The sequence below is a fragment of the Pelophylax lessonae genome (assembly GCF_965119305.1).
Source record: "Pelophylax lessonae genome assembly, chromosome: 9".
In the NCBI taxonomy this organism is placed as follows: domain Eukaryota; kingdom Metazoa; phylum Chordata; class Amphibia; order Anura; family Ranidae; genus Pelophylax; species Pelophylax lessonae.
The window spans coordinates 240,731,501-240,756,118 of NC_138776.1; the positions used below are offsets into that span (position 1 = coordinate 240,731,501).

A 24,618-nucleotide genomic window follows, 5' to 3' on the forward strand; every position below is an offset into this window, starting at 1 on the left:
GACCCCCTCGCTCGTGTGACCGGCAGACCCGATGTCCGCCGGTCACTCTGCGATTGTCGGGGGAGAGGGAGAAAGTCAGGCGGTTTGTGTAAACAAGCTGCCTGTCATTCTCCCCTGTGTATGAAGGATGATCATACGGTTCTACTATGTAGAACCGTTGATCACTGTTCATACATCTGAAGCCACAGCCAATCACAGTAGAAAGCACGCCCCTAGGGACACACATAGCCCCTCCCTTTAAAAAAAAAAGTTAACCCCTTCACTGCCAGTGTATTTTTACAGTAACAGTGCATATGTATAGCACTGATTACTGTAGAAATGTCACTGGTAACCCCAAAAGTGTCAAAAATGTCAGTCAAGGGTCCGATCTGTCCGCCGCAATGTCGCAGTACCGCAAAAAAAATCGCAGATCGCCGCCATTACGCGTTAAAAAAAAAAACAACAAAAATGACAAAAATCTTTCCCTTTGTTAGTAAACGCGATAACTTTTGCGCAAACCAATCAAAATACGCTTTTAGCGATTTATTTTACCAAACATAGGTAGCATAAAACAAATTGGCCGAAAATGTTAAAAAATTTTGATTTTTACATTTTTTTGGGGGGGAATTTCATATAAAAAAATGTGAAAAATATTGCTATTTTTGCAAAATTTACGCTCTTTTTTTGTTTATAGCGCATGATCAAAAAATCGCACAGGTGATCAAATACCACCAAAAGAAAGCTCTGTTTGTGGGAAAAAAAGGACGCCAAATTCGTTTGGATACAGCATCGCACGACCGCGCAATTGTCCGTTAAAGTCAAGCAGTGCCGAATCGCAAAATACCCCCTGGTCAGGAAGGGGGTAAAATCTTCCGGGGCTTAAGTAGTTAATTAAACAATTAACCCTTTAGCTACCACCACCGCTTTTTAACTGACAGGCGGAAACTCATAATCTTAGCAATACCAATTATGATTTAAGAATAAACATCTGTAACACCCACTGTAACCACAGTGAGATATGTTCAGTGATTTATTGTATAAAGTAGCGCTCTTCAAGAGACAGGGATTCATTTAACTTGCATTAAAAGCCTTAAAAACAGTTTTAACACTCTTCAAAATAAGTTTAATATTGAAAGGGTCAAGTTTGGTGCAAATAAAATATTTACAGGAAAAAAGGCGTATCAAAGAAATAAAGACCTAATACAGCAACAGAGAAATAAAAGAGTTGAGAATCCTTGCAGTGTCCTTGGATGTTATCAGAGTGCAGTCGATGGGCCAGGTATTATCAGTTCTCAAACTTGACAGATGTTCCTGATTTGATAGTACATGAGAACTGTACACTGAACTGGCATTCCTTTTTTATTTGGTATCCAAGGAATGTTGACAGAGGCCATCTGACCAATTAAGCGTCTGAGTAGTGGTTTCTAGGATGTCGCTATGGTTATAACCATGTCCCAGATACAGTTTTCCATAAGTATTCATATCTCTGAATATCTCCAGTGTACAGTTTGTGAAACAGCAGATTATTGTCCAACGTGAAATTTGCTTCAAATCAAATCTAAATATGGCAGGTTTCAGATGTCTACTTTACCTATGAGGGATAAGGGGTGCTAGTGGTTCCCCATGTGATCTGACATAGGGGCAATTTGTGTGTGTATATATATATATATATATATATATATATATATATATATATATACGGAACGCCTTAAAGTGTAAAAATTAAGTACTTTCTTGGCATCAAAAAGTGGTATTATCCCCCCTAGCAGAAATGACTATGCATTTTGTATATGGTATTTATCGGCGTATAACACTCACTTTTTCCTCCTAAAAATGGAGGGCAAAGCTACAGTGTGTGTTATATGCCAATATATAAAAAAGAAAAAAAAAAACCCAGGTAGCGCCGAGAGGCAGAGGGGGGCGGGCCGGGCCGAGGAGAAGGAAGGATGAGCAGTAGCTGTCATAGGAAGTCCCTCCTCCTATGATAGACAGCACAGTTGGCGGGACGTGTGATGTCTATCATAGGCGCCGGGACTTCAGATGACAGCGGCCACTTGTCCTTCCTTCTACTCGGCCCCACCCCGCCCCTGCTCTGTGTGATAGCGCTGGCGAGGTTGCACGGCTCCTAAAATTACATGCGATCTCTGTGCGGTGCAAATTTAGCCATACAGTTTGTATGGCTGAATTCGCACCGCAATCACACCTAAACTCGCACAGGACACTTTTTTTTATCCGCAGCAGAATCGGATCGCATGGGGGTTCACACTAGTGCGATCCGATTCTGTGCGAACTTGCAGATCGCACTGCGATGTGCGATCGCAACTGGGGGTGTCGTTAACTTTTAATTGACACCCCCTGCTTATCGCATATGGCAGTGTGAACTGCCAGGGGTGCGGATGCGATGTGGGAACACGATGCATATTCGCAGCGTTCCCGCATCGCAGAAATGTGAACCGGCACTTATACTCTAAATGTGGTTTGATGTCAAAATTAATTTGGTAACATTCAGCAGCTGTTTGAGCAACATACAGCAATCAATATAGTAACCAGTGAACAGCTGTATACACGGACATACTAAGGTAAATATAAGCCCAAACACAGTGCTGTACATAAAAATTAAACATCAGTTTAAATGTAATGCTGTAATCCAGCGCTAATCTCAAACAAACAGTGCAATAAAATCCTAATTGCTGATTATCTAAATATAAAACAGGAAATACAAAAAAATACTCAAAGTGTTAAAAACTTCATATACAAAAAAATCCACAAAAACATTCCCCAAAAGAGTGTTAAATCTTCCAAAGTGCTCCTGCTCGCCTCCACCAGTGTATTCTGACCGCTCACCTCATATTTTGACCCGTTTCACCAGCGGGCCAAAATTAGCAGTTCCCCTCTGGGGATATGAGATTAACCGGTTCCGGACCGCCTGCCGCAGATATACTGCGGCAGGCAGCCCTCCTGTGCAAACCGACGTAGCCCTAGGTCGGTCGTGTGCCTGCTGCTAGGGGGCGAGCGTGTGCCGCTCCCGCCCCCACTCGGCAGCGGGGACTCCGATGCACTGGGCTGGCGGCTCCGATTGCCGCCAGGCACCCGCGATCGCTCCCCGCTGAGAGAGAAGGACGGTCAGCTGTTGTAAATATAGCTGACCATTCTTCTCTCTGGAATAATCACAGAGCGCCTGTGATCCTTCTATATAGGATCACAGGTCTCTATGATCATTTCACAATCCCCCGCCCCCACAGTTAGAAACACTCCCCTAGGCTTACATTTAACCCCTTGATCACCCACAATGTTAACCCCTTCCCTGCCAATGTCATTATTACAGTAACAGTGCATATATTTAGCACAGATTACTGTAGTAATGTCACTGGTCCCCCCAAAAGTGTCAAAAATGTCAGTTAGGGGTCTGATCTGTCCGCCGCAATGTCGCAGTAACGTTAAAAATCACAGATCGCCGCCATTAGTAAAAAAAAAAATAAAAAAATAAAAATGATATAAATATTTCCTGTAGTTAGTAGACGCTATAACTTTTGCGCAAACCAATCAAAATACGTTTACTGCAATTTTTTTACCCCCTCCCCCCCAAAGTGTCATAAATGTCAGTTAGGGGTCTGATCTTAAACCGACTCTTTCTGTTTCTGCCACAAGAATAGCTGCATCTAAAGGTTTTTTTGAACTCCATAGCGCAGGATATAATAGTTCAACAGGGGTCTGATCTGTCCGCCGCAATGTTGCAGTCCCGCTAAAAATCGCAGATCGCCGCGATTAATAGTGAAAAAAAAAAAAACAATAAAAATGACGTAAATCTTTCCTGTAGTTAGTGGATAACTTTTGCGCAAAAAACAATCAAAATACGCTTATTGCGATTTTTTGTTACCAAAAATATGTATCAGAAAACAAATGTTAAAAAGATTTAGATATTTTAATTTTTTTTGGGAATGTTATTGTAACGCTCCTGCGTTTCATGTATGGTGTGGATTTTCAGCTGCAGAAATATTCCACTTCAGTAGTCATGTAAGAGAGATGCTGAGATACCATTCCCAACCTCAATGACTCATCATGTGTGGAAGGTCTTAATTCAGCTAGTAAATACACACACTCAACAAGCTGGTTCCTAGAGTTACTTTATGTATGTAGTAACACAGTGATGAAGATTTAAGAGACAGGTTGAGTGGAGGTGGTAGGTGACAGACACTTGAAGGTAAGACAGTAGCAGATGGATGCAGGTAGGTTTAGCAATCATGTATGGTAGCAGATGACAGAGTAGCAGGTGGACATACAAGAGAGATCAACCCAGTGCAGGAATAAGTAGCATTAGTCTTAAGAGCTAGCAATCTAGATATGCAGATGTGATAAATAGTCTTTACTATGCAGAGCTAGATAGTGTAAGCTTAGTATAAGTAAGTTTATAGAGGGTTCCCCTGCGGGGTACTTAGCACTAATAGCAATACAGCCGAAGGTTGGTTCAGGAGGAGCGGATGATCCGGAAGCGGGATGCAGGGATCAGCGCAGCGAGGTTCCGTCAGCGAGGTATGCTTGCAAGCACGAAAGCTTCAAGCCAAGTTAGCATCCAGGTAAGGGTGTTTGAACGAACACATGTGAGTGAGAACCGGCGATTTAAATAGCCATCTAGTCCGGCGCTGAGTGATGACAGCTTCAGTCTTAAAGGTGTATGCGCACCTTTCCAAAAGAGAATGGTGGGGCGCATACACTTGTGAAAAGAGTAATTTAGGGTACCAAAGGTACCGGAACATTACAGTTATATAGCAGAATGTGAAAAATATTGTTTTTTTTTATTCAGAATTGTCGCACTTTTTTTGTTTATAGAGCATGTATTTTATGTGGATAATAACATTTTACTATACGGAGAGCACTAGATTCTACCATCTCTTTCCTTCATATACCCGTTTTTTTATGGAGGGTTAGTAGGGCTCACTGAGCTGATTGATTTTTTGGTTATTTGTTAATGCTCTGATAAAAACAGATTGTTTTTGCATAATAGGTTACCCATGCATGTACGTGTGGCGTTTCACCACATCCATGTTTAGGGAGAAATGCCATATGCACATGCTTAAGGAAATGAGGAAGGCAAGTGTCAAGGATTTTATGCTTCGGCACACAGGTGTTGCTTTACGTCTATGTGGACGAAACCTATAAGACAAATTTTTTAAAAATGCAGTTGTTTATATCAAAAAAAGATGCACAAGCATGTTAGGAAACATCAATTTATTATGTTCTAAAGTGAAAGGTGCAATTTTAATTTATTTTACAGTTTCTATTGTTTCCGTTGTTTAAGTTTAAAACCTGTATTGATGGTTATGGGTAGAGAGGATACCATCTCATAATGGAAATTTCCACAAATCTAACCAGAAGTTCTGCTTACAAACTTACAAGAGTAAGGACGAGATGGGCCTCAATGGTTAATGTACAATGAGAGCAGGAAAAAGAGAAGGGCCATCAAAGTTTTTCTTCAAATAACGGAACCCAAATTCTCATGCCATTTGATCATTCTGTCCATGATACTGTTTTTTTCTTTCTGTTCTGGTCTCTTTTCGTCCTGGTGACAAATTTGTCAAAGCCCTCAGTGTGGGAGAATGCAAAGCTGGAACGCCTTCTGGATGTCCTGTTATGCCGAAATGGCAGTTGGACAAGATTTTTCTTCTTTGCCAGCTGCAAAAAAAAAAAAAAAAGGATGTTAGTCCAAGGAGCTCCACTGAAATGACAATGTTTTTTCTTCAATAACGTTATGTCTGAATAATAGAATTCCTGACATGTAAATATTCAGCAACATTTGAAAAAAAAAAAAAAAAGTTGTCCGTTTGTATCTATTGTTTGGAGAGAAATAGTCTGGCTATGAATCAACTGGCACCATCACCTTGAATAAAGTAGGTAAAATAGCCAGGTTGGTAGTCGACTAGTAGGCGACTAGTAAGAAGGGGGGGGGGATTAAGGGAGAGGGACAGCAAGGGGATAAATCTACCAACCCTGGATATGGGGATTTTAATGTGCCTATATATCAACAACCCAAGTAATACAGGTAAAAGAATATTCCATATTAATTAGAAGTTACAATGAATATTGTACACAAAAGTATTTTTTAAACAGTCATATAATTAAAACAATACCTAAAAATGTCTAAAATGCATCACATAACCTAAAAATGGGTCATATGATATGCTTGTGGACCTACGTGTTTCGCTCCATGACGGAGCTTCTTCAGGATTCAATGATGCATTCATATCAAACACATTCTTGTAATAGCATAGTATCCTTTATTTAAAAGTCAATCGACAAATCTCCTACAGGATTTAATGGTATATGACGATCATGGTACCTGTGTAGAATGCAGCAATTGGATCAAAATGACTGGACAGACAAGTAATCATGTACCAAACGACCGACCAGAGTTGGAGCATAAAAACAAAAAAGACCATATAGAAGGAGACAAGAAACCAAAGAACTGGGTATCTTTCCTTAATTCAGTAGCCTAGGGGCAAAACAGTCCGTTACAAAAGAGGTCATACGGACAGAAGTACCGCAAGACTGTTCTTAACAGGTGTAACACAAATCTCCAAAATAGCAGACGCCATGAAATCAAAATAGCAAATGCTGTTTGTAGCCTGGTGCCGCTGGTCTGAATAGCTCTTGAAAAGTGGGCTGAGCTCTAGTCCCCACTCTCTCTTTTGCACTCTTGCTCCTTTACAGAAGGGGGCTGTGTGTGTCTGCTCCCTCCTCCTTCCCGGCAGCGGCGGTGATACAAAGGGGAAAGGACATAAAGTGCAGCGCTCCCTCCCCCTAAACTCCTGCATGATTTGCCGCAAGGGATCAAAGAACTTGTAGCTCTGAGGGGAGCTGCACTATAGAGAGAATGGAGGCTGTGGACTTCATCCCCCAGGACTCCTGGTGACAAGAGGAGAAGAGCAATGGAGTTTTCCCAGGAAAATGTACAAAGGCTTGGGCAGAACATTGCGGGGAGCTAGTGAATGGGGACCTGTTACAGTGTCTGCACTAGGGAGCAAAGCCAAACTCCTTGCAGATATACAAGACCCAAATTATGTGTATGTATTCATTAATACATCATCAAATACAAGAAGTGTAAATTCTTTATTCTGACCTGGTATCAGCTTCATACAGTCCCTGTACATCAGGGGCTGACTGGCCACTTTTGACCCAGGGGGCAAGTACAAACCAGAGGCCCATGGTGCCGTGACTCGGCCCCCCTCCCACTCTTCCTCTTCCTGGCCTCCTCCTGACCCCCATTCCAGGCTGAAGCTTTGCTCCAGGTACTCTCTACTCTCCTGCCGAATCCGGGTTCCCGACCCGGTAAGCAGGGGGCAGTTGGGGGGAGCTAGGACAGCTTGGTCGGGGCTGCCCTGGGGAGAAGAGTCTCTAGTGGGGCATGGAACCAGCCTCTGCTGGGGAGGGGGGGAGGACTGTGCTCTGTCCTTGTCTTCATCCCGCACTCAGTAAGTCAGAAGTGGGGACATTTTACTTCTCTTCACCAGGAATCCTTTAGGCAAGTCTGTGACAGAAGCCGCGCAGCCTTTTTACGGAGCATCAGAGTGGCCAGGGGGGCAATAGCCCCCCTGCCCCCTGACCCAGTCCTCCCCTGTTGTACATCAGAGTTTAGATTAGAGGAGGGATAGCACAAGAAGTCAATAAGTTGTGCTGCAATACTACCAAGTGGCATGCTGGTAGGCGAAGAGACCATAGTGACAGAGTAGTAAGCTTATCAGTCTGCTGCTACTCTTTTTACTAGGCGGGGGGCCTGTAAGTGTTTCTGACCAGCAGCAGAGAAAAACTAGGCCTCCTGCCCTGCCAGGCATGGTTGTGTTGTGTGGCATCTAAGATCTACATATCTTATGAATATTACATTCACATATGGTCTGACGGAGCTGACTGCGCTTGTAGAACTTGTAATGTAACAGCCACCCTGCATAACTTTACATTTATCAACATTAAACCTCATTCGCCACATAGTTGCCCAATGAAGCAGTGCATTGAGGTTGGCTTGTAAGTTGGAGACATCCTGTAAAGAAGTTATTCCACTGCAAAGCTTGGTGTCATCTGCAAAGACTGAAATGGTACTTTTAGTCCCAGACCCTATATCATTTATAAAGATGTTAAAAAGTAAGGATCCCAACACTGAACCTTGGGGTACACCACGGATAACCTTAGACCATTCAGAGTAAGAATCCTTAACCACTACTCTCTGAATTCTATCTTTTAGCCAATTTTCTATCCAATTACAAACCAATCTTTCCAAGCCAGTAGACTTCACCTTACACATTAGCCGTGTGTGGGGAACTGTGTCAAACGCTTTTGCAAAATTCAAGTATACTACGTCCACAGCCACCCCTCTGTCCAAGGTTTTACTTACCTCCTCATAAAAAGAAATCAGGTTTGTTTAACAACTTCTGTCTTTCATAAATCCATGCTGTCTGTTGCTTAACCACTTGCCGACCGCTCACATGGAGCGTACTGCGGCAAAGTGTATCGTTATCTTCCAGCGACGTAGACCTACGTCGCTGGACTCCTCCCCTTGTGGGCGGCGCGCGTGCCGCCGGAGGCCCGCTCCCACTGTATTCAGAAACATCTCCTATGTGACAGGCAGGGACAGATTACAGGATTCAGCATAGCTGAACATCCGATCTGTGCCTGTGTCACACAGTACCCTCCCCCCCACACACGTTAGTAAGCACCAGGCATACATTAACCCCTTGAGCACCAATAAAGTTAACCCCTTCCCTGCCAGTGTCATTATTACAGTAACAGTGCATATTTATAGCACTGATTACTGTAGTAATGTCACTGGTCCCCCCAAAAGTGTCAAAAATGTCAGTTAGGGGTCCGATCTACCCGCCGCAATGTCGCAGTCCCGCAAAAAAAAAAAAAATCGCAGATCGCCGCCATTACTAGTTAAAAAAAAAACCAATAAAAATGACAAATTTCCCGTAGTTAGTAGCTGCGATAACGTTTGCGCAAACCAATAAAAATATGCTTATTGCTATTTTTTTTGCCAAACATATTAAGCACAAAACAAATTGGCCTAAAATGTTAAAAAATTTTGATTTTTACATTTTTTTGGGGGGAATTTCATATAAAAAAATGTGAAAAATATTGTTATTCTTTCAAAATTGTCGCTTTTTTTTGTTTATAGCGCAAAAAGTAAAAATCGCACAGGTGATCAAATACCACCAAAAAAAAGCTCTATTTGTGGGGAAAAAAAGGTCATAAATTTAATTTGGGTACAGCGTCGCACGACCGCGCAATTGTCCGTTAAAGTAACGCAGTGCCGAATGGCAAAATATGGCCTGGTCAGGAATGGGGTAAAATCTTCCGGTCTTAACGCGGTTAAAAATACACTCATTGAGAATTTTTTTTGTCAAAGACATGTAGCTAAATACATTTTGGCCTAAATATATGACAAAAATTGAATATATTGGATATTTTTTAACTGTCGAAGTAGAAAAATATTGTTATTTTTTCAAAAATGTCGCATTTTTTATTTATATCGCAAAAAATGAAAAGTGCAGAGGTGATCAAATACCACCAAAAGAAAGCTCTGTTTGTGGGGAAAAAAAAGGACATATATTTTGTTTTGGGTACGGCATTGCATTACCGTGCAATTGTCAGTTAAAGTCCCAAAGTTGCAAAAAGTGGCCTGGACGTAAAGCAGGAAAATCCTCCGGTCCTAAAGTGGTTAAAATATTTTTTTCAAGCAAGAACTCATCTATGTGGTCTTTTATTTCACTCTCCAATATCTTCCTGACTAAAGAAGTTAAACTAACAGGTCTATAGTTACTTGGCAAAGACTTTGATCCCTTTTTAAATATAGGCACCACATTGGCCCTACGCCAATCCAGTGGTACTATTCCAGTCCTTAACGAGTCCCTAAAAATTAGAAACAAAGGCTTTGAAATGACAGCGCTCAATTATTTTAGGATGTGTGGGTGGATGCCATCTGGTCCAGGTGCTTTATCCACCCTTATTCTGTCTAAATATTTCTGGACCATATCACTTTTGAGCCATTGTGGATGTGTCAATACCGTCCTCATTATGGTCATGAGCTACCCCATGCTCCTTTGTCCCTTTGGCCTTCAAAGTCCCGTTTCCCTGTTTATCATTTGTATAAAGGGATACTGTGTACGAGTATAGTAAACGTGGTAACACCTCGAAAATCCCATCTTTTTCATTTTTCAAATGTTCATAAAGTAATAATGTAATCAAGTACTGTAATAATTAACCTCCCCAGGAGGTGGTGCTAAAGTTGAATTATGTCCTGCAGCCCTAGTAGCATTGGCAGACAGAGGACAAATCTTCTTTACTTCTGTACCAAGAAGCCAAAAGCAAACAGTGTTTTCGTTAAAGATGAAATCCACTCTTATATGATTTTTTCATTATATTTTTAAGGCAACTTACTGATTTGATAAGACTTGGACTTGATGATCCTGACCAAAATCGCCAGATGAGTGAGGGAATAATGCTCAAAATCATCCCCAACAGCAAAATAAGCCAGACACATCCACTGCCTAAGGTGGTGACCATGATACCTTAGAGAAAAAAAAAAAAAAACATTAGTAGTCATTGGAATATTCATTTATAAGTGAAATTAAAGTCCATCCCCACACAGCAAATTTTTTTTTTTTTTTTTTTTTTTTATCGCTGTTACTGCGGCAGGGCGGCTCGGCTGCGGATAATCACGTAGATCTACGTGATTACGTGCACGCAGTCTTAGCGGCGCGCATGCGCCGCCGGAGCCGCACTCCTGCTGTGATTAGACACGGCAGGAGTCAGATTGCAGGAGGAGCGGGTTCGATCGCCGCCGGCCTCCCGCAATCTTCGAGGAAACTGACAGGCAAGCCGCCTGCCTATGTAAACAAAGCAGGCGGCTCTCCTGTCAGACAGGCACAGTGAGATCGCGTGTCTCAGCTAAGCTGAAACACCGATCTCTGTGTGCCTGTCACAGAGCCCTCCCTCCCCCCACAGTTAGTGAGCACAATTAGGCTCACACTTAACCCCTTGATCACCCCCAGTATTAAAGCCTTCCCTGTCAGTGTCATTTATACAGTAACAGTGCATCTTATTTAGCACTGATCACTATATTGGTGTCACTGGTCCCCAAAAAGTGTCAGATTTGTCCGCCGCAATGTCGCAGTCCTGCTAAAAATCGCTGATCGCCGTTAAATAAGAACTAATAAAAACAAAAAATAAATAAATAAAAAAGTCCAAAAATGTATCCCATAGTTTGTAAACGCTATAACTTTTGCACAAACCAATTAATATACGTTTAGGATTTTTTTTTTTTTTTACCAAAAATATGTAGCAGAATACAAATTGACCTAAACTGATAAAAAAAATTAGATTTTTAAAACATTTTTATTGGGAATGTTTTATAGCAGAAAGTAAAAAAATATTGTGTTTTTTTCAAAATTGTTGCACTTTTTTGTATATAGAGCAAAATCTTAAAAACTGCAGAGGTGATCAAATACCACCAAGAGAAAGCTCTATTTGTGGGAAAAAAAGGGCATCAATTGTATTTAGGTACATCGTCGCACGACCGCGTAATTGTCAGTTAAATTAATGCAGTGGTCATTAAGGGGGTAAAACCTTCCGGAGCTGAAGTGGTTGAAGACCTATGGACTTTCTGTTTAAATCAAATAAATAACAGCATGGACCCGACTGCCAGTTTCCTGTGTACAATGCGGCTTTCGTTCATCTTTGGAGAAAGAAGTCAGTTTACGGGCATAACTGCAGGACTGGCTGATGTAACAGAACACAGAACAGCTGGTGTTAAGCCACCCCCATCCACTAGGAGGCAAACTGAGGACATGGACTGCTAGAGACTCTGAGTTGATATATGGAGGATTGTGGGAGATATAGTTTGCAAAGAAACTTAGTCTGCACTACAACCCTGTTCCTGGACTTCAACTCCGAGTGGAACTGAGGGAGAGGAGTCTCAACCCGGGGTTTTCCTGGGTTGAGATAAGGAAAAGAACACTTTAGCTTGGAAGAAAGAAGAACAGAACACTAGCTTGGAAGAAAGAAGAGACAGAGGGGATATGATAGAAACTTTTAAATACATAAAGGGAATCAACTCGGTAAAGGAGGAGAGCATATTTAAAAGAAGAAAAACTACCACAAGAGGACACAGTTTTAAATTAGAGGGGCAAAGGTATAAAAGTAATATGAGGAAGTATTACTTTACTGAGAGAGTAGTGGATGCATGGAATAACCTTCCTGCAGAAGTGGTAGCTGCAAATACAGTGAAGGAGTTTAAGCATGCATGGGATAGGCATAAGGCTATCCTTCATATAAGATAGGGCCAGGGACTATTCATAGGATTCAGATATATTGGGCAGACTAGATGGGCCAAATGGTTCTTATCTGCCGACATCTGTTTCTAACACTCTGCAGAGAGACGGAGACTATGAGCGGGCTATTACACCGGGGTGAGAGAGAAACAGACACAGTGTCCGCCAGGGTCGACCCTACCATGGGTCCCAGTGGGTCTATGGGACCCAGGCAGCACTTTAGAAGGGGCAGCAACAGGTGCGCACTGCGCATGGACTCTAGGCTTTCTCCCTCCCTCTGGGCTTGTCTCTTTGCTAAATATATGGGTATGTCTCTTTGCTGAATATATGGGTATGTCTCTACTGGATTGGGCTGTCTCTTTACTATATGGGGACGTCTCTTTGCTTTATGGAAATGTCCATTTTTGAATATATGGGTATGTCTCTTTGCTGAATATATGGGTATGTCTCTTTGCTGAATATATGGGTAGTATGTCTCTTTGCTGAATATATGGGTATGTCTCTTTATTCTTTGGGGATGTCTCTTTGTTTATGGAAATATCTGTTTGCTGGATGGACATGATTTTTTTTTTGGATGGGGGGGGGGGTCAGCATTTAATTTATGGACCCTGGTGGACCATTTTTCTCAACCCTGGTGTCTGCCATTCCAGATCATCAAAAGCTGGTTGAGGCTGCTGCCTAATTGAGGGTCCAGACGCTGAGAACCCTGACTGGGGAATACTTTGTCTGTAAGCACTGCTGATGAGAGGCCACTGGCAGGGCTGGCCCAAGACATTGTGCTGCCTGGGTCCAAAAATTCAATTCTGCCCCCCCCCCCCCAAAAAAAAAAAAAAATCACGCCCACCAAAAGCCCCACATATATTATTTTAGAACATGATAATTAAAACTAAAATTTAATTTATCAGGAAGTCAGATTCACATGCAACAGCCCCTTGTCTACATGCACAATTATATGACATACCATTATGTTCAATTCCAAACCACAAACTCCAGTATTATTTTGTTTGTCTGAATGTCTGACGTCATTGCGCACACCACAATTACATTGGCAACTTTCTCCGGAGGAGACAGTTTGCACCATGGGCGGCAGTATGAGATGGGGAAATGCCGCCCGTAACGTGTCGCAAACAGATCACACACAAAACTGCTGGAAAAATAATCTTGGGCACCAATTTTCTGCCCTTCCCAAAGTGCTGCCTGGGTCCAATGGACCCAGTGTAACCCATTGTAGGGCCAGGCCTTCCTTGGACACTGGTCAGCCCTGTGCTACACCTTGATAAACAAGGGATAGAGCTATCTAGAAGGACTACAACGGCAGTGCCTTCACCAGTTCTTAATAGACATTACCATGAGCGCTCCACCATAATTAATGGGCTCCAACAAGCCGGCCAGCAGAAAAAATAGGAAAGCATACTACTGACTACTGCCCCGGCCACTGGTCAACCCTGTGCTACACCTTGATAAACAAGGGATAGAGCTATCTAGAAGGACTACAGTGGCAGTGCCTTCACCAGTTCTTAATAGACATTACCATGAGCGCTCCACCATAATGGATGGGCTCCAACAAGCCGACCAGCAGAAAAAATAGGGAAACATACTACTGACTACTGCCCTGGCCACTGGTCAACCCTGTGCTACACCTTGATAGACAAGGGATAGAGCTATCTAGAAGGACTACAGTGGCAGTGCCTGCACCAGTTCTTAATAGACATTACCATGCGCGCTCCACCATAATTGATGGGCTCCAACAAGCCGGCCAGCAGAAAAAATAGGGAAGCATACTACGGACTGTTAAACTGTTATTGTATATACAGTAGATACTTTTTTTTGCCATTGCTTAAACCGTTGCTCTGTCATTCCTTCAGATTCCAGTTTTTTTCAATCAAAACCAGGGCTTTTTTTCAGCAGGAACGCGGGGGAACACAGTTCTGGCACCTCCAGCACTGAATTTATGTAATGGCAAGGGGTGCTGGGCTTTGCTACAGGTGTCTTTTGATGCTGGCTGGTGGGGAATCTATTGTTGCTGGAGGGGATATATTTTTGCAGGGGGGGTTATTGTTGCCAGGGAGGTCTACTGTTGCTGATGGGGGACATATTGTCTCTGGAAGGGATCTATTTTTACAGAAGGGGGGTCTATTGTTGCTGTGGTTAGTCTTATGTTGCTCGGGGGTCAGTTGTTGCTGAGAGGGATCTACTGTTGAGGGAACACTCTATTGTGGCTGGCTGCTGGAGGGTCTATTGATGCTGTCTGCGGGGAGATCTGTTGTTGCTGTTGAGGGTCTATTGTTGCTGGGGGTATTTTGCTGTGGGTGGTCCATTGTTGCTGGTGGGATCTACTGTTGCTGGGGGGTCCTTTTGTTGTTATTTTACTGCTTTTCTTGTTATCATTAAAAAATTCCAGACAAATTACTTGGTACCACAAATGATACTTGGTTCTGTATTCTCTAAAAGGGGCAGTACTGGGAGGTGAGTAGAGGGTTGAACCTAGGAATGGTGCTCGGAGGTAGGTAGGGGCGGAGACAAGGGGTAACTCCAAAAGTGGGAGTTCCTGCACCTATTCTCTGAGAAAAAAAAGCCCTGATCAAAACTAAACAGTCAAAAAGCTGAAGTCAAAAGCTGATTGGCTACCATGCACAGCTGTACCAGATTTTGCACGCTCCAGTTTTAATAAATCAACCCCATAGTGTTTCATGAACAGCAAACCCACAGAGATGACATAGGAAATCAAAGTTTTATAATATAGCATAACATACCTAGAAAATTGAACTGAGACATGCTGAACAGGTAGGCAGGGGGAAAGGTTGTTAAATATGTGACGAGAAAGTAGCTAATAAAAGAGAATACGAAAGCCAGGACAGTTAACACAGACCACGTAGAAATCGCTAAGGCTGCCTGTTGGGGAAAAAAAAAAAGCTGCATGGTTAAAAAACCTATATGTACTTTTTCATTTCCAGTTCCACAACCCACATGTCAGGACAATATTGCTTGATTAGCTGGTGGGGAAGCATTTAAAGCTGAATTTTAGGTATGGGTTTAAATAGGAGATTCTTCACATTTCTGCTGCTCAAAAACCCTTTCCCCACTTTTATAGCAAAAGCATTTCAAATTTTAAAGCTGTAAAAAACATTTTACTTTTTTAATTGCTTTAAATATTAATTTTTTTTTTTACACTTGTCTAATTCTTTTTTACTTTATTGAAATGGCAAGGGGTCTAACAAGCCTTCAATTTTTAAGGCCAGGATCAAATCTCCATAAACCACTTGCCTACCGGGGGAAATTTTTAATTTTCTGTACAAGTCTGTTAGAAATTACTTGTAAACCCCATGAAGGAAATATTTTTGGAAAGAGAAATTCTGGAAAATAAAATGGTGGTAGTTTAACATTTTTTTTTTTTTTAATATTTGCGCAGGTATTTATCAAACATATATTTTCAGGAAAAAATTACGCTAGGATGAATTTTAATGCAAACAAACACAATATTATACCAAATTTGTTGGTAAATTATAAAAGATTGGGTTGCTTCAAGTAAATAGATTCCAAACATTTCAAATTTTAAAACTGTAAAAAAACATTTTACTTTTTTAATTGCTTTAAATATTAATTTTTTTTTTTACACTTGTCTAATTCTTTTTTACTTTATTGCAATGGCAAGGGGTCTAACAAGCCTTCAATTTTTAAGGCCAAGATCACATCTCCATAAACCACTTGCCTACCGGGGGAAATTTTTAATTTTCTGTACAAGTCTGTTAGAAATTACTTGTAAACCCCATGAAGGAAATATTTTTGGAAAGAGAGATTCTGGAAAATAAAATGGTGGTAGTTTAACATTTTTTTTTTTTTTTTTTTAATATTTGCGCAGGTATTTATCAAACATATATTTTCAGAAAAAAATTACGCTAGGATGAATTTTAATGCAAACAAACACAATATTATACCAAATTTGTTGGTAAATTATAAAAGATTGGGTTGCTTCAAGTAAATAGATTCCAAACATTTCAAATTTTAAAACTGTAAAAAAAACATTTTACTTTTTTAATTGCTTTAAATATTATTATTTTTTTTTTACACTTGTCTAATTCTTTTTTACTTTATTGCAATGGCAAGGGGTCTAACAAGCCTTCAATTTTTAAGGCCAAGATCACATCTCTATAAACCACTTGTCTACCGGGGGAAATTTTTAAATTTTCTGTACAAGTCTGTTAGAAAATATTGTAAATCCCATAAAGGAAATATTTTTGGAAGGAGAGATTCTGGAAAATAAAATGGTGGTAGTTTAACATTTTTTTTTTTTTTTTTTTTAATATTTGCGCAGGTATTTATCAAACATATATTTTCAGGAAAAAATTACGCTAGGATGAATTTTAATGCAAACAAACACAATATTATACCCAATTTGTTGGTAAATTATAAAAGATTGGGTTGCTTCAAGTAAATAGATTCCAAACATTTCAAATTTTAAAACTGTAAAAAAACATTTTACTTTTTTAATTGCTTTAAATATTAATTTTTTTTTTTTTACACTTGTCTAATTCTTTTTTACTTTATTGCAATGGCAAGGGGTCTAACAAGCCTTCAATTTTTAAGGCCAAGATCACATCTCCATAAACCACTTGCCTACCGGGGGAAATTTTTAATTTTCTGTACAAGTCTGTTAGAAATTACTTGTAAACCCCATGAAGGAAATATTTTTGGAAGGAGAGATTCTGGAAAATAAAATGGTGGTAGTTTAACATTTTTTTTTTTTTTTTTAATATTTGCGCAGGTATTTATCAAACATATATTTTCAGGAAAAAATTACGTTAAGATGAATTTTAATGCAAACAAACACAATTTGTTGGTAAATTATGAAAGATTGGGTTGCCTCAAGTAAATAAATTCCAAACGTTTGTTAAAACTGTAAAAAGCATTTTACTTTTTTATTTGCTTTAAATATTAATTTTTTTTTACACTTGTCTAATTTATTTTTTTTTTTACTTTATTGCAATGGCAAGGGCTCTAAAAATCCTTCAATGTAATAGAATGAGCAGGTGACAGGTATTCTTTATGGAGACATTATTAGACCCCAAAATGTCTCCCCTGCCCTCCAGTAAAGCTATTGTAGGACAGATCGTATTTGAAGAGCTGACAGCTATGACCCCGGAAGTTTCATAAAACATGTCACTTCCGGGGACATTAGTTGCAGGAGGGATCAGGGGACAGATGTTCCCCAAGTTCCTCCTACTCTCGCTGGGCAAGCCATTTCCTGCAGTCCCTGGCTCCCCAGAAGAACGGGGGAGAGCTCAGGAATCACCACTGGTGAAGGCACACTTTGAGAGCCCCATAAAAGTAAAAGAATGAGCAGGTGACAGGTACTCATTATGGAGACATTATTAGACCCCCCAATGTCTCCTCTGCCCTCCAGTGAAGCTATTGCAGGACAGATCGTGTTTAAAGAGCTGACAGCTGTGACCCCGGAAGTGTCACAAAACATGTCACTTCCGGGGTCATTAGTTGCAGGATGGATCAGGGGACAGATGTTCCCAAAGTTCCTCCTGCTCTCGCTGGGCAAGCCATTTCCTGCAGTCCCGGGCTCCCCAGAAGAACGGGGGAGAGCTCAGGAACCACCACTGGTGAAGGCACACTTTGAGAGCCCCATAAAAGTAAAAGAATGAGCAGGTGACAGGTACTTTTTATGGAGACATTATTAGACCCCACAATGTCTCCCCTGCCCTCCAGTGAAGCTATTGCAGGACAGATCGTGTTTAAAAAGCTGACAGCTGTGACCCCGGAAGTATCATAAAACATGTCACTTCAGGGGTCATTAGTTGCAGGATGGATCAGGGGACAGATGTTCCCCAAGTTCCTCCTGCTCTCGCTGGGCAAGCCATTTCCTGCAGTCCCGGGCTCCCCAGAAGAACGGGGGAGAGGTCAGGAACCACCACTGGTGAAGGCACACTTTGAGAGCCCCATATAAGTAAAAGAATGAGCAGGTGACAGGTACTCTTTATGGAGACATTATTAGACCCCACAATGTCTCCCCTGCCCTCCAGTAAAGCTATTTCAGGACAGATCGTATTTGAAGAGCTGACAGCTGTAACCCCGGAAGTGTCATAAAACATGTCACTTCCGGGGTCATTAGTTGCAGGATGGATCAGGGGACACATGTTCCCCAAGTTCCTCCTGCCCTCACTGGGCAAGCCATTTCCTGCAGTCCCGGGCTCCCCAGAAGAACGGGGGAAAACTCAGGAACCACCATTGGTGAAGGCACACTTTGAGAGCCCCATATAAGTAAAAGAATGAGCAGGTGACAGGTACTCTTTATCGAGACATTATTAGACCCCCCAATGTCTCCCCTGCCCTCCAGTGAAGCTATTCCAGGACAGATCGGTTTTAAAGAGCGTGACCCCGGAAGTGTCATAAAACATGTCACTTCCGGGGTCATTCATTGCAGGAGGGATCAGGGGACAGATGTTCCCCAAGTTCCTCCTGCTCTCACTGGGCAAGCCATTTCCTGCAGTCCCGGGCTCCCCAGAAGAACGGGGGAGAGGTCAGGAACCACCACTGGTGAAGGCACACTTTGAGAGCCCCATAAAAGTGATCAGGCTTTTATCAGCAAGCCGGTACCAAGCTCACAGCTGCGGCATCTGCCATGAGCTTGATTTAACCACTTGCCTATCATGCAGTTTATAAACGTACATTTGTAGACAAGTAATAAGGAACACAAGGTATGACAATGCACACTGAACATGAATTACTAATGCCAACACATTCCAGAGCAGCTGAAAAGTCACCTGACCCTTTTTGGGAGTGCAAGGCATGGTAGAGGTACTTTAAAAAGGAACAAAACCCCAAGCGGATTTAAACCTAAAAAAAACAAAAAAAAAACACACTCACAGGTTGAATTTTTTTGACACAGGAGACCATATATTCCGGGAGGATGTCATATGACATCCACCCGGCACAGTGAATGTCCTGCCTGGCCGTCATTTGGCTATAGGCCATTCGGGAACTGGTTAAAGAGTATGTAAACCCAACAATTCATATTCCTGATATGTGACTGCTGTACCATGTATTTGTATGAGAAAAAGTCTCTTGTTCTCTTTGTATTGCTTCCTTTGTGAGAAATCCCTGGTGTTCCTGTGAGTTCCTCTGCTTTCCTATTAAAAACTGACCACACTAGACACAGTGGTCAGTTCTCTAGCTGTGCTGGGAAGTCTGCTCTGCTCTCCTCCAAAGATCAGACTTGTCCTAAACCCCCCAACACTGTTCTCTGGGCAGATCAGTGTACTGCTGTTTCTCCTCCCCCAGTTCTAATGCAGCTGAGAACAGCAGGAATGTAACCACTTTAAAACAGGGCAAAAAGCTGTTTATAATGTTTGTTGCTATATCTATACACAAATGTTTTGCCTTTTAATTCTATTTTAACTGAATGGGTTGTTTTAACAAGGTAAGGGTTTACATACAGTGGCGGCTGGTGCTCCATGGGCTGGGGGGGGGGGGGGGGCGGCAGATGGACCACACCAGCTCCAGCCCGCACACCATACCCCCCCCGGACCACACCAGCTCCAGCCCGCACACCATACCCCCCCCCTGGACCACACCAGCTCCAGCCCGCACACCATACTGGCTGACTCACCCCCGTTTACTGGCTGACTCACCCTGGACTGACATTTGGACCGCAGGCAGCAGCGGTGGAGGCTTCCGCTTCAGTCTCCCTTGTGAGTCAGGCTTCCCCTGCATCTCCTCCCTCCTCCTTCGCCAATAGGATGGCTTCTCCTTTTGGCCAATCGGGAAATGGGTCTCAGCACCCGCTTCCTGATTGGCCAGGAGGAGAATCCCTGTGACAATAGCGAATATTCATTTGCTATTGTCACACAACCTTTATATACCTACGCCCCGAAAAAGAAAAAAAAAAAAGTAATTCTCCTGCTCCCACCTTCTGGGCACCTCTGTTGATGTGATGGGCGCAGGAAAATGTAATTTAAGCCTTGTTAAGCAAGTAGGAGAGGGGGTGTGGTCTAGTCAAATCAATGTATTCATTTAGGCAGAAATTAACAATACAGCTGCCTGGGGTCCCCCCTGTTAAGCTGATGAGGCCTGGGCCCAGCACAACAGGACCAGTTGTATTGCCTTATCAGCAGCCCTGCCTGACAGACTTGGCAACCACAATAAATTACATCTATAGGGCTGTATTCATACCGGAAACTTGGGTCGGTGCGAGTTGTCGCACTAGGTATCTTCTGATTCCCGCTGTGGCTGTGAGGGGTCAGGTGCAGACCCTGACCCCCCACTATAACGACTTTATCTACCTGCGGTGGTTGCTGCTGGATGACACAAAGTGCACACAAAGTGCGTCCAGCGATCACTGCAGCTAATTGCTGGCTGTGCAGACAGAAGACTTTGCTGCTTCAATTTGCACAGGCCTAAATCGCCAGCAGTGGTGGCCCATCCATTAGGGGCACAGGGGTGCCCCCCCCCCCCATCCATGCGACCGGCCCCCTAATCTACATGCAGGGCGCCAGGATGCATGGATTCCAATGGGTTTTTTTTAAGTACGTGATTAGAGCCAAAGGCTCTAATAGGCTTCAAAAAAAGGTGGGCGCGGGGCGCAGAGCACTGCGCCCTAAGCCCACCCAGTTGTGTGACAATAGCGAATGATTATTCGCTATTGCCACACTGATTCTCCTCTCAGCCAATCAGGAAGCGGGTCCTGAGACCTGTTTCCCGATTGTCCGAAAGAAGGCGGCAAACTATTGGTGAAGGAGGAAGGAGACAGCCGTCAAGAGGGAACATGGGGACTGAGGGGGAAGCCACCACTGCCTGTCATTTCCGGCAAGGTAAATAAACTGGCGTGGGGGGTCTAGGTCCGGGGTCCTGGTCTGTCTGCCGCTGGAGTGATTGGAGGGGGGTCCGTCTGCCGCTGGAGTGATGGGGGGTCTGTCTGCCACCCGCCGCCCCACCCTGACTGATGGAGCACCAGCCGCCACTGATTGCCAGTGTGAATGTAGCCTAAAGCAATTTGATGAGTTTTTTGTATATACTCTCCCTACATTGTTACCAAAACATTGTTACCAAAACATTGTTAAAGTGGTTGTAAAGGCACATGGTTTTAGAATACATGTAGGTAAACCTTCTCTGTACAGCTGCCCCGGCCCCCCTAATACTTACCCGAGCCCCCTCTTGATCCAGCTATGTCCACGACGCACTCCTGATTGGCTATTGGCAGCAGCGGGAGCCATTGGCTGCTGTCAATCACAGCCAGTGAGCCAATCAGGAGATGCTGAGGGTGGGGCCGAACCGGGCGCTGTGTGTGAATGTACACACAGAGCAGCGGCGCAGCTTGGGTGCCCCTATAGATAGCTGCTTGCTGTGGGAACACCCGACAGGAGACAAGAGCGCAGGCGTGGGACCCAAGAAGAGGAAGATCTGGGCTGCTCTGTGCAAAACCACTGCACAGAGCAGGTAAGAATCACATGTTTATTATTTTGTGGGAAAAAAAATGAAAGCTTTACAATCACTTTAAGTAGATTCCTCACCTCAGCCCAAACAGCCAGGACATTAATTGTGGTCATGGTAAACGCAAAAACCTCATAACTGAATGTTCCATTGGGCCCAGCGGTGTCAAAGAAAGCAAAATAAGCAATAAAGAACATGACCAGAGAAGTGTAGAAGCCATATAAAACATGCACAAGAATCCTCAGGCCCAGACATTTGTCTTTCTGACCAATCACATACAGCTCTGGATGTTGACGGCTGCCCTTGCGATCTGTATCCTGAAAAAAAATTAAAAAAATAAAAACATGCATTGTTTAAATGTGACATCCAGGGGAGCTTTAGGCTCCATTCACACCCGAGCGAATCATTTTGAGGCATTTTTTTGGGCGTTTTTCAGGCGTTTTTTGCAGGTGTTTGGAGGCAGGCATTGACATTAGAGATCGACCGATTATCAGCAACACTGATATATTGGGGGCCGATATGCACTTTCCCCGATATATCAGAATCGGCCTTCTGATTTGCCGATATTGCCGATATTTAGAAAAGGTGCTTGTACCGGGGTGATGCCTGCAGCTAGAGGCATCATCCCGGTACCGCCGTCCATAGCCGACGGTCGGCTGACTTGTAATGACAACCAATGCGGCTGAGAAGCCGCTCGGCTGTCATTCCAAGGAGCGGGAGGGGATGTTTCCCCCCCCCTCCCGCGCCTTCCGTGGCTCGCCCGTGTCTTCCGTCCCACCGGGAGACCTGGGCATCCCACCTCCACCGCTGCTGAAGAGAAGACCCGGGTCTCCATGTAAAAAACCGGAAGTGATGTCATGACATCACTTCCGGGTACTCGGCGCCAAATTAAAAAAACTGACAGCATTCAAAACAGCCAAACTTGGCGTTTTGAATGCTTTTCGCTGCCGAGGAGGGGTTTGGGGTCTATTAGACCCCCCAGATCCCTCCACAAGAGTACCTTTAGAAGAAAAAAAAAATGTTTTTTTACATGTCCGAATATATCTGCAGATATCGGCCGATACCGATATCCGATGACCAAAATATCGGTATCGGCATTAAAAAAAGGATATCGGTCGATCACTAATTAACATCTAACAAAAACGCTTGTAATCTTCCAAAAAAGAAGCTTGTGTACTTTTTTTGGGGCAATTTTTAGGCATTTTGCGAAGAATCCTAAAGGCACCCCAGTGTGCCTGGGCACCCTGGTTTAAAAGGCTGCCCTAAAGGGACCAAGAGGCCTTCATCTGATTCTACTTGCTAATCTGCGTTTGCTTCTGGCTCCAGGTCTTGTTCCTGCCTTTGACCCCAGTCTGTCTTCTGGTTCTGATTTGTCTGTCTTTCTCCTATTATTATTAGCTTCTATCTTGCTCTTATTCTAGCCTTCTACCTGAATGATGATGCCTTTATGGATTTCCCATTAACCAAATGTTTTGGAGATGTGGCTGGTTTCTTTCTTTTTATTTTTTGGTCAGATGTAGTCAATTCCATATTGTAGCTATACTTACTTTATCAAGAATTGCCATGCAAAGGGATGGAAATAGTGTATATAAGGCAGCATTAAACACTGGGAACCAAGCATCGAACACTGGCTGATTAGATAGAAAGACAAAAAATTATTTAGTAAAATAAAAAAAAAAAAAAATTGGTTTCATATCTATGTAGTAAATTATGTGCAGAACTGTTGCGGTATAGACTATAGTGACTATATGTTCTGCTGGGGGGGGGGGGGGATTTGTGCTAGGATGGGGGATTAAAGGGAGGGGAATTTGTGCAGGGAATGGGGATTTCGTATAGGGGGGTAAGGATTTGTGCTAGGAGGGGCAATTTTGGGGGGATTTGTGCTAGGGATGATTGGGGGGCATTTTCGCTAGGAGGAGAAATTGGGGGGGGGGGGGTTTGTGCTAGGATAGGGGATTAAAGGGAGAGGAATTTGTGCAGGGAATGGAGATTTGGTATGGGGGGTAAGGATTTGTGCTAGGAGGGGCAATTTTGGGGGGATTTGTGCTAGGGATGATTGGGGGGCATTTGCGCTAGGAGGAGAAATGGGGGGGGGGGATTTGTGCTAGGATGGGGGATTAAAGGGAGGGGAATTTGTGCAGGGAATGGGGATTTGGTATGGGGGGGTAAGGATTTGTGCTAGGAGGGGCAATTTTGGGGGGATTTGTGCTAGGGATGATTGGGGGGCATTTGGGCTAGGAGGAGAAATTGGGGGGGGGGGGGGAGATTTGTGCTAGGATGGGGGATTAAAGGGAGGGGAATTTGTGCAGGGAATGGAGATTTGGTATGGGGGGGGTAAGGATTTGTGCTAGGAAGGGAGAATTATTGAGGGGGGGTATTGTGTTGGGAGCTTTTGAGCCGGGGGGCAAAGATTTGCAATGGGGGAGGGGTTTTCAGCAGGGGGTCGGATTTGTAGTGGGAGGAAGGGGAATTTATGCTGTTCTTCTTTTTTGGGGGGGGGGGGTTTGCTGACACATAATGCTCATACATCATGGGGGGGGGGTGCAATTTGGCATGTTCGCCCTGGACTCTAGATGACCTTGTCCCAGCACTGGTTCAGGGCTTGCGAGTGGGGAGGTTGGAGGAAAATATATTATTACATGCGGATGACGCTTTACTATACCCTAACGGTGCAGCCCCGTCCTTATTGGATGCACTACACATATTCAACACCTTTGGATCCTTCTCGGGCATTAAAATCAATTGATGTAGCAACTGGGGGAAAAAGGAAGCGTTTCTGGTTTTGGGCTATCATTTAGAGCAGGGGTCTTCAAACTATGGCCCTCCAGGTGTTCAGAAACTACAATTCCCATCATGCCTAGTCATGTCTGTGAATGTCAGAGTTTTACAA

General features: G+C 43.2%; 1 protein-coding gene across 1 annotated transcript in view; it reads right to left on the reverse strand.

The window, feature by feature from the left end:
- LOC309563345 (phospholipid-transporting ATPase IC-like) overlaps window positions 1-24,618 on the reverse strand; it is a gene marked incomplete at both ends in the record, with an annotated part of 170,504 nt that overhangs the window by 13,346 nt on the left and 132,540 nt on the right. The window contains 4 exons of the mRNA XM_082267739.1: window positions 10,402-10,532; window positions 15,047-15,185; window positions 21,809-22,045; window positions 23,276-23,359. Coding sequence (XP_082123865.1) covers window positions 10,402-10,532; window positions 15,047-15,185; window positions 21,809-22,045; window positions 23,276-23,359 — 591 coding nt within the window. The remainder of the gene's footprint in view (window positions 1-10,401; window positions 10,533-15,046; window positions 15,186-21,808; window positions 22,046-23,275; window positions 23,360-24,618) is intronic.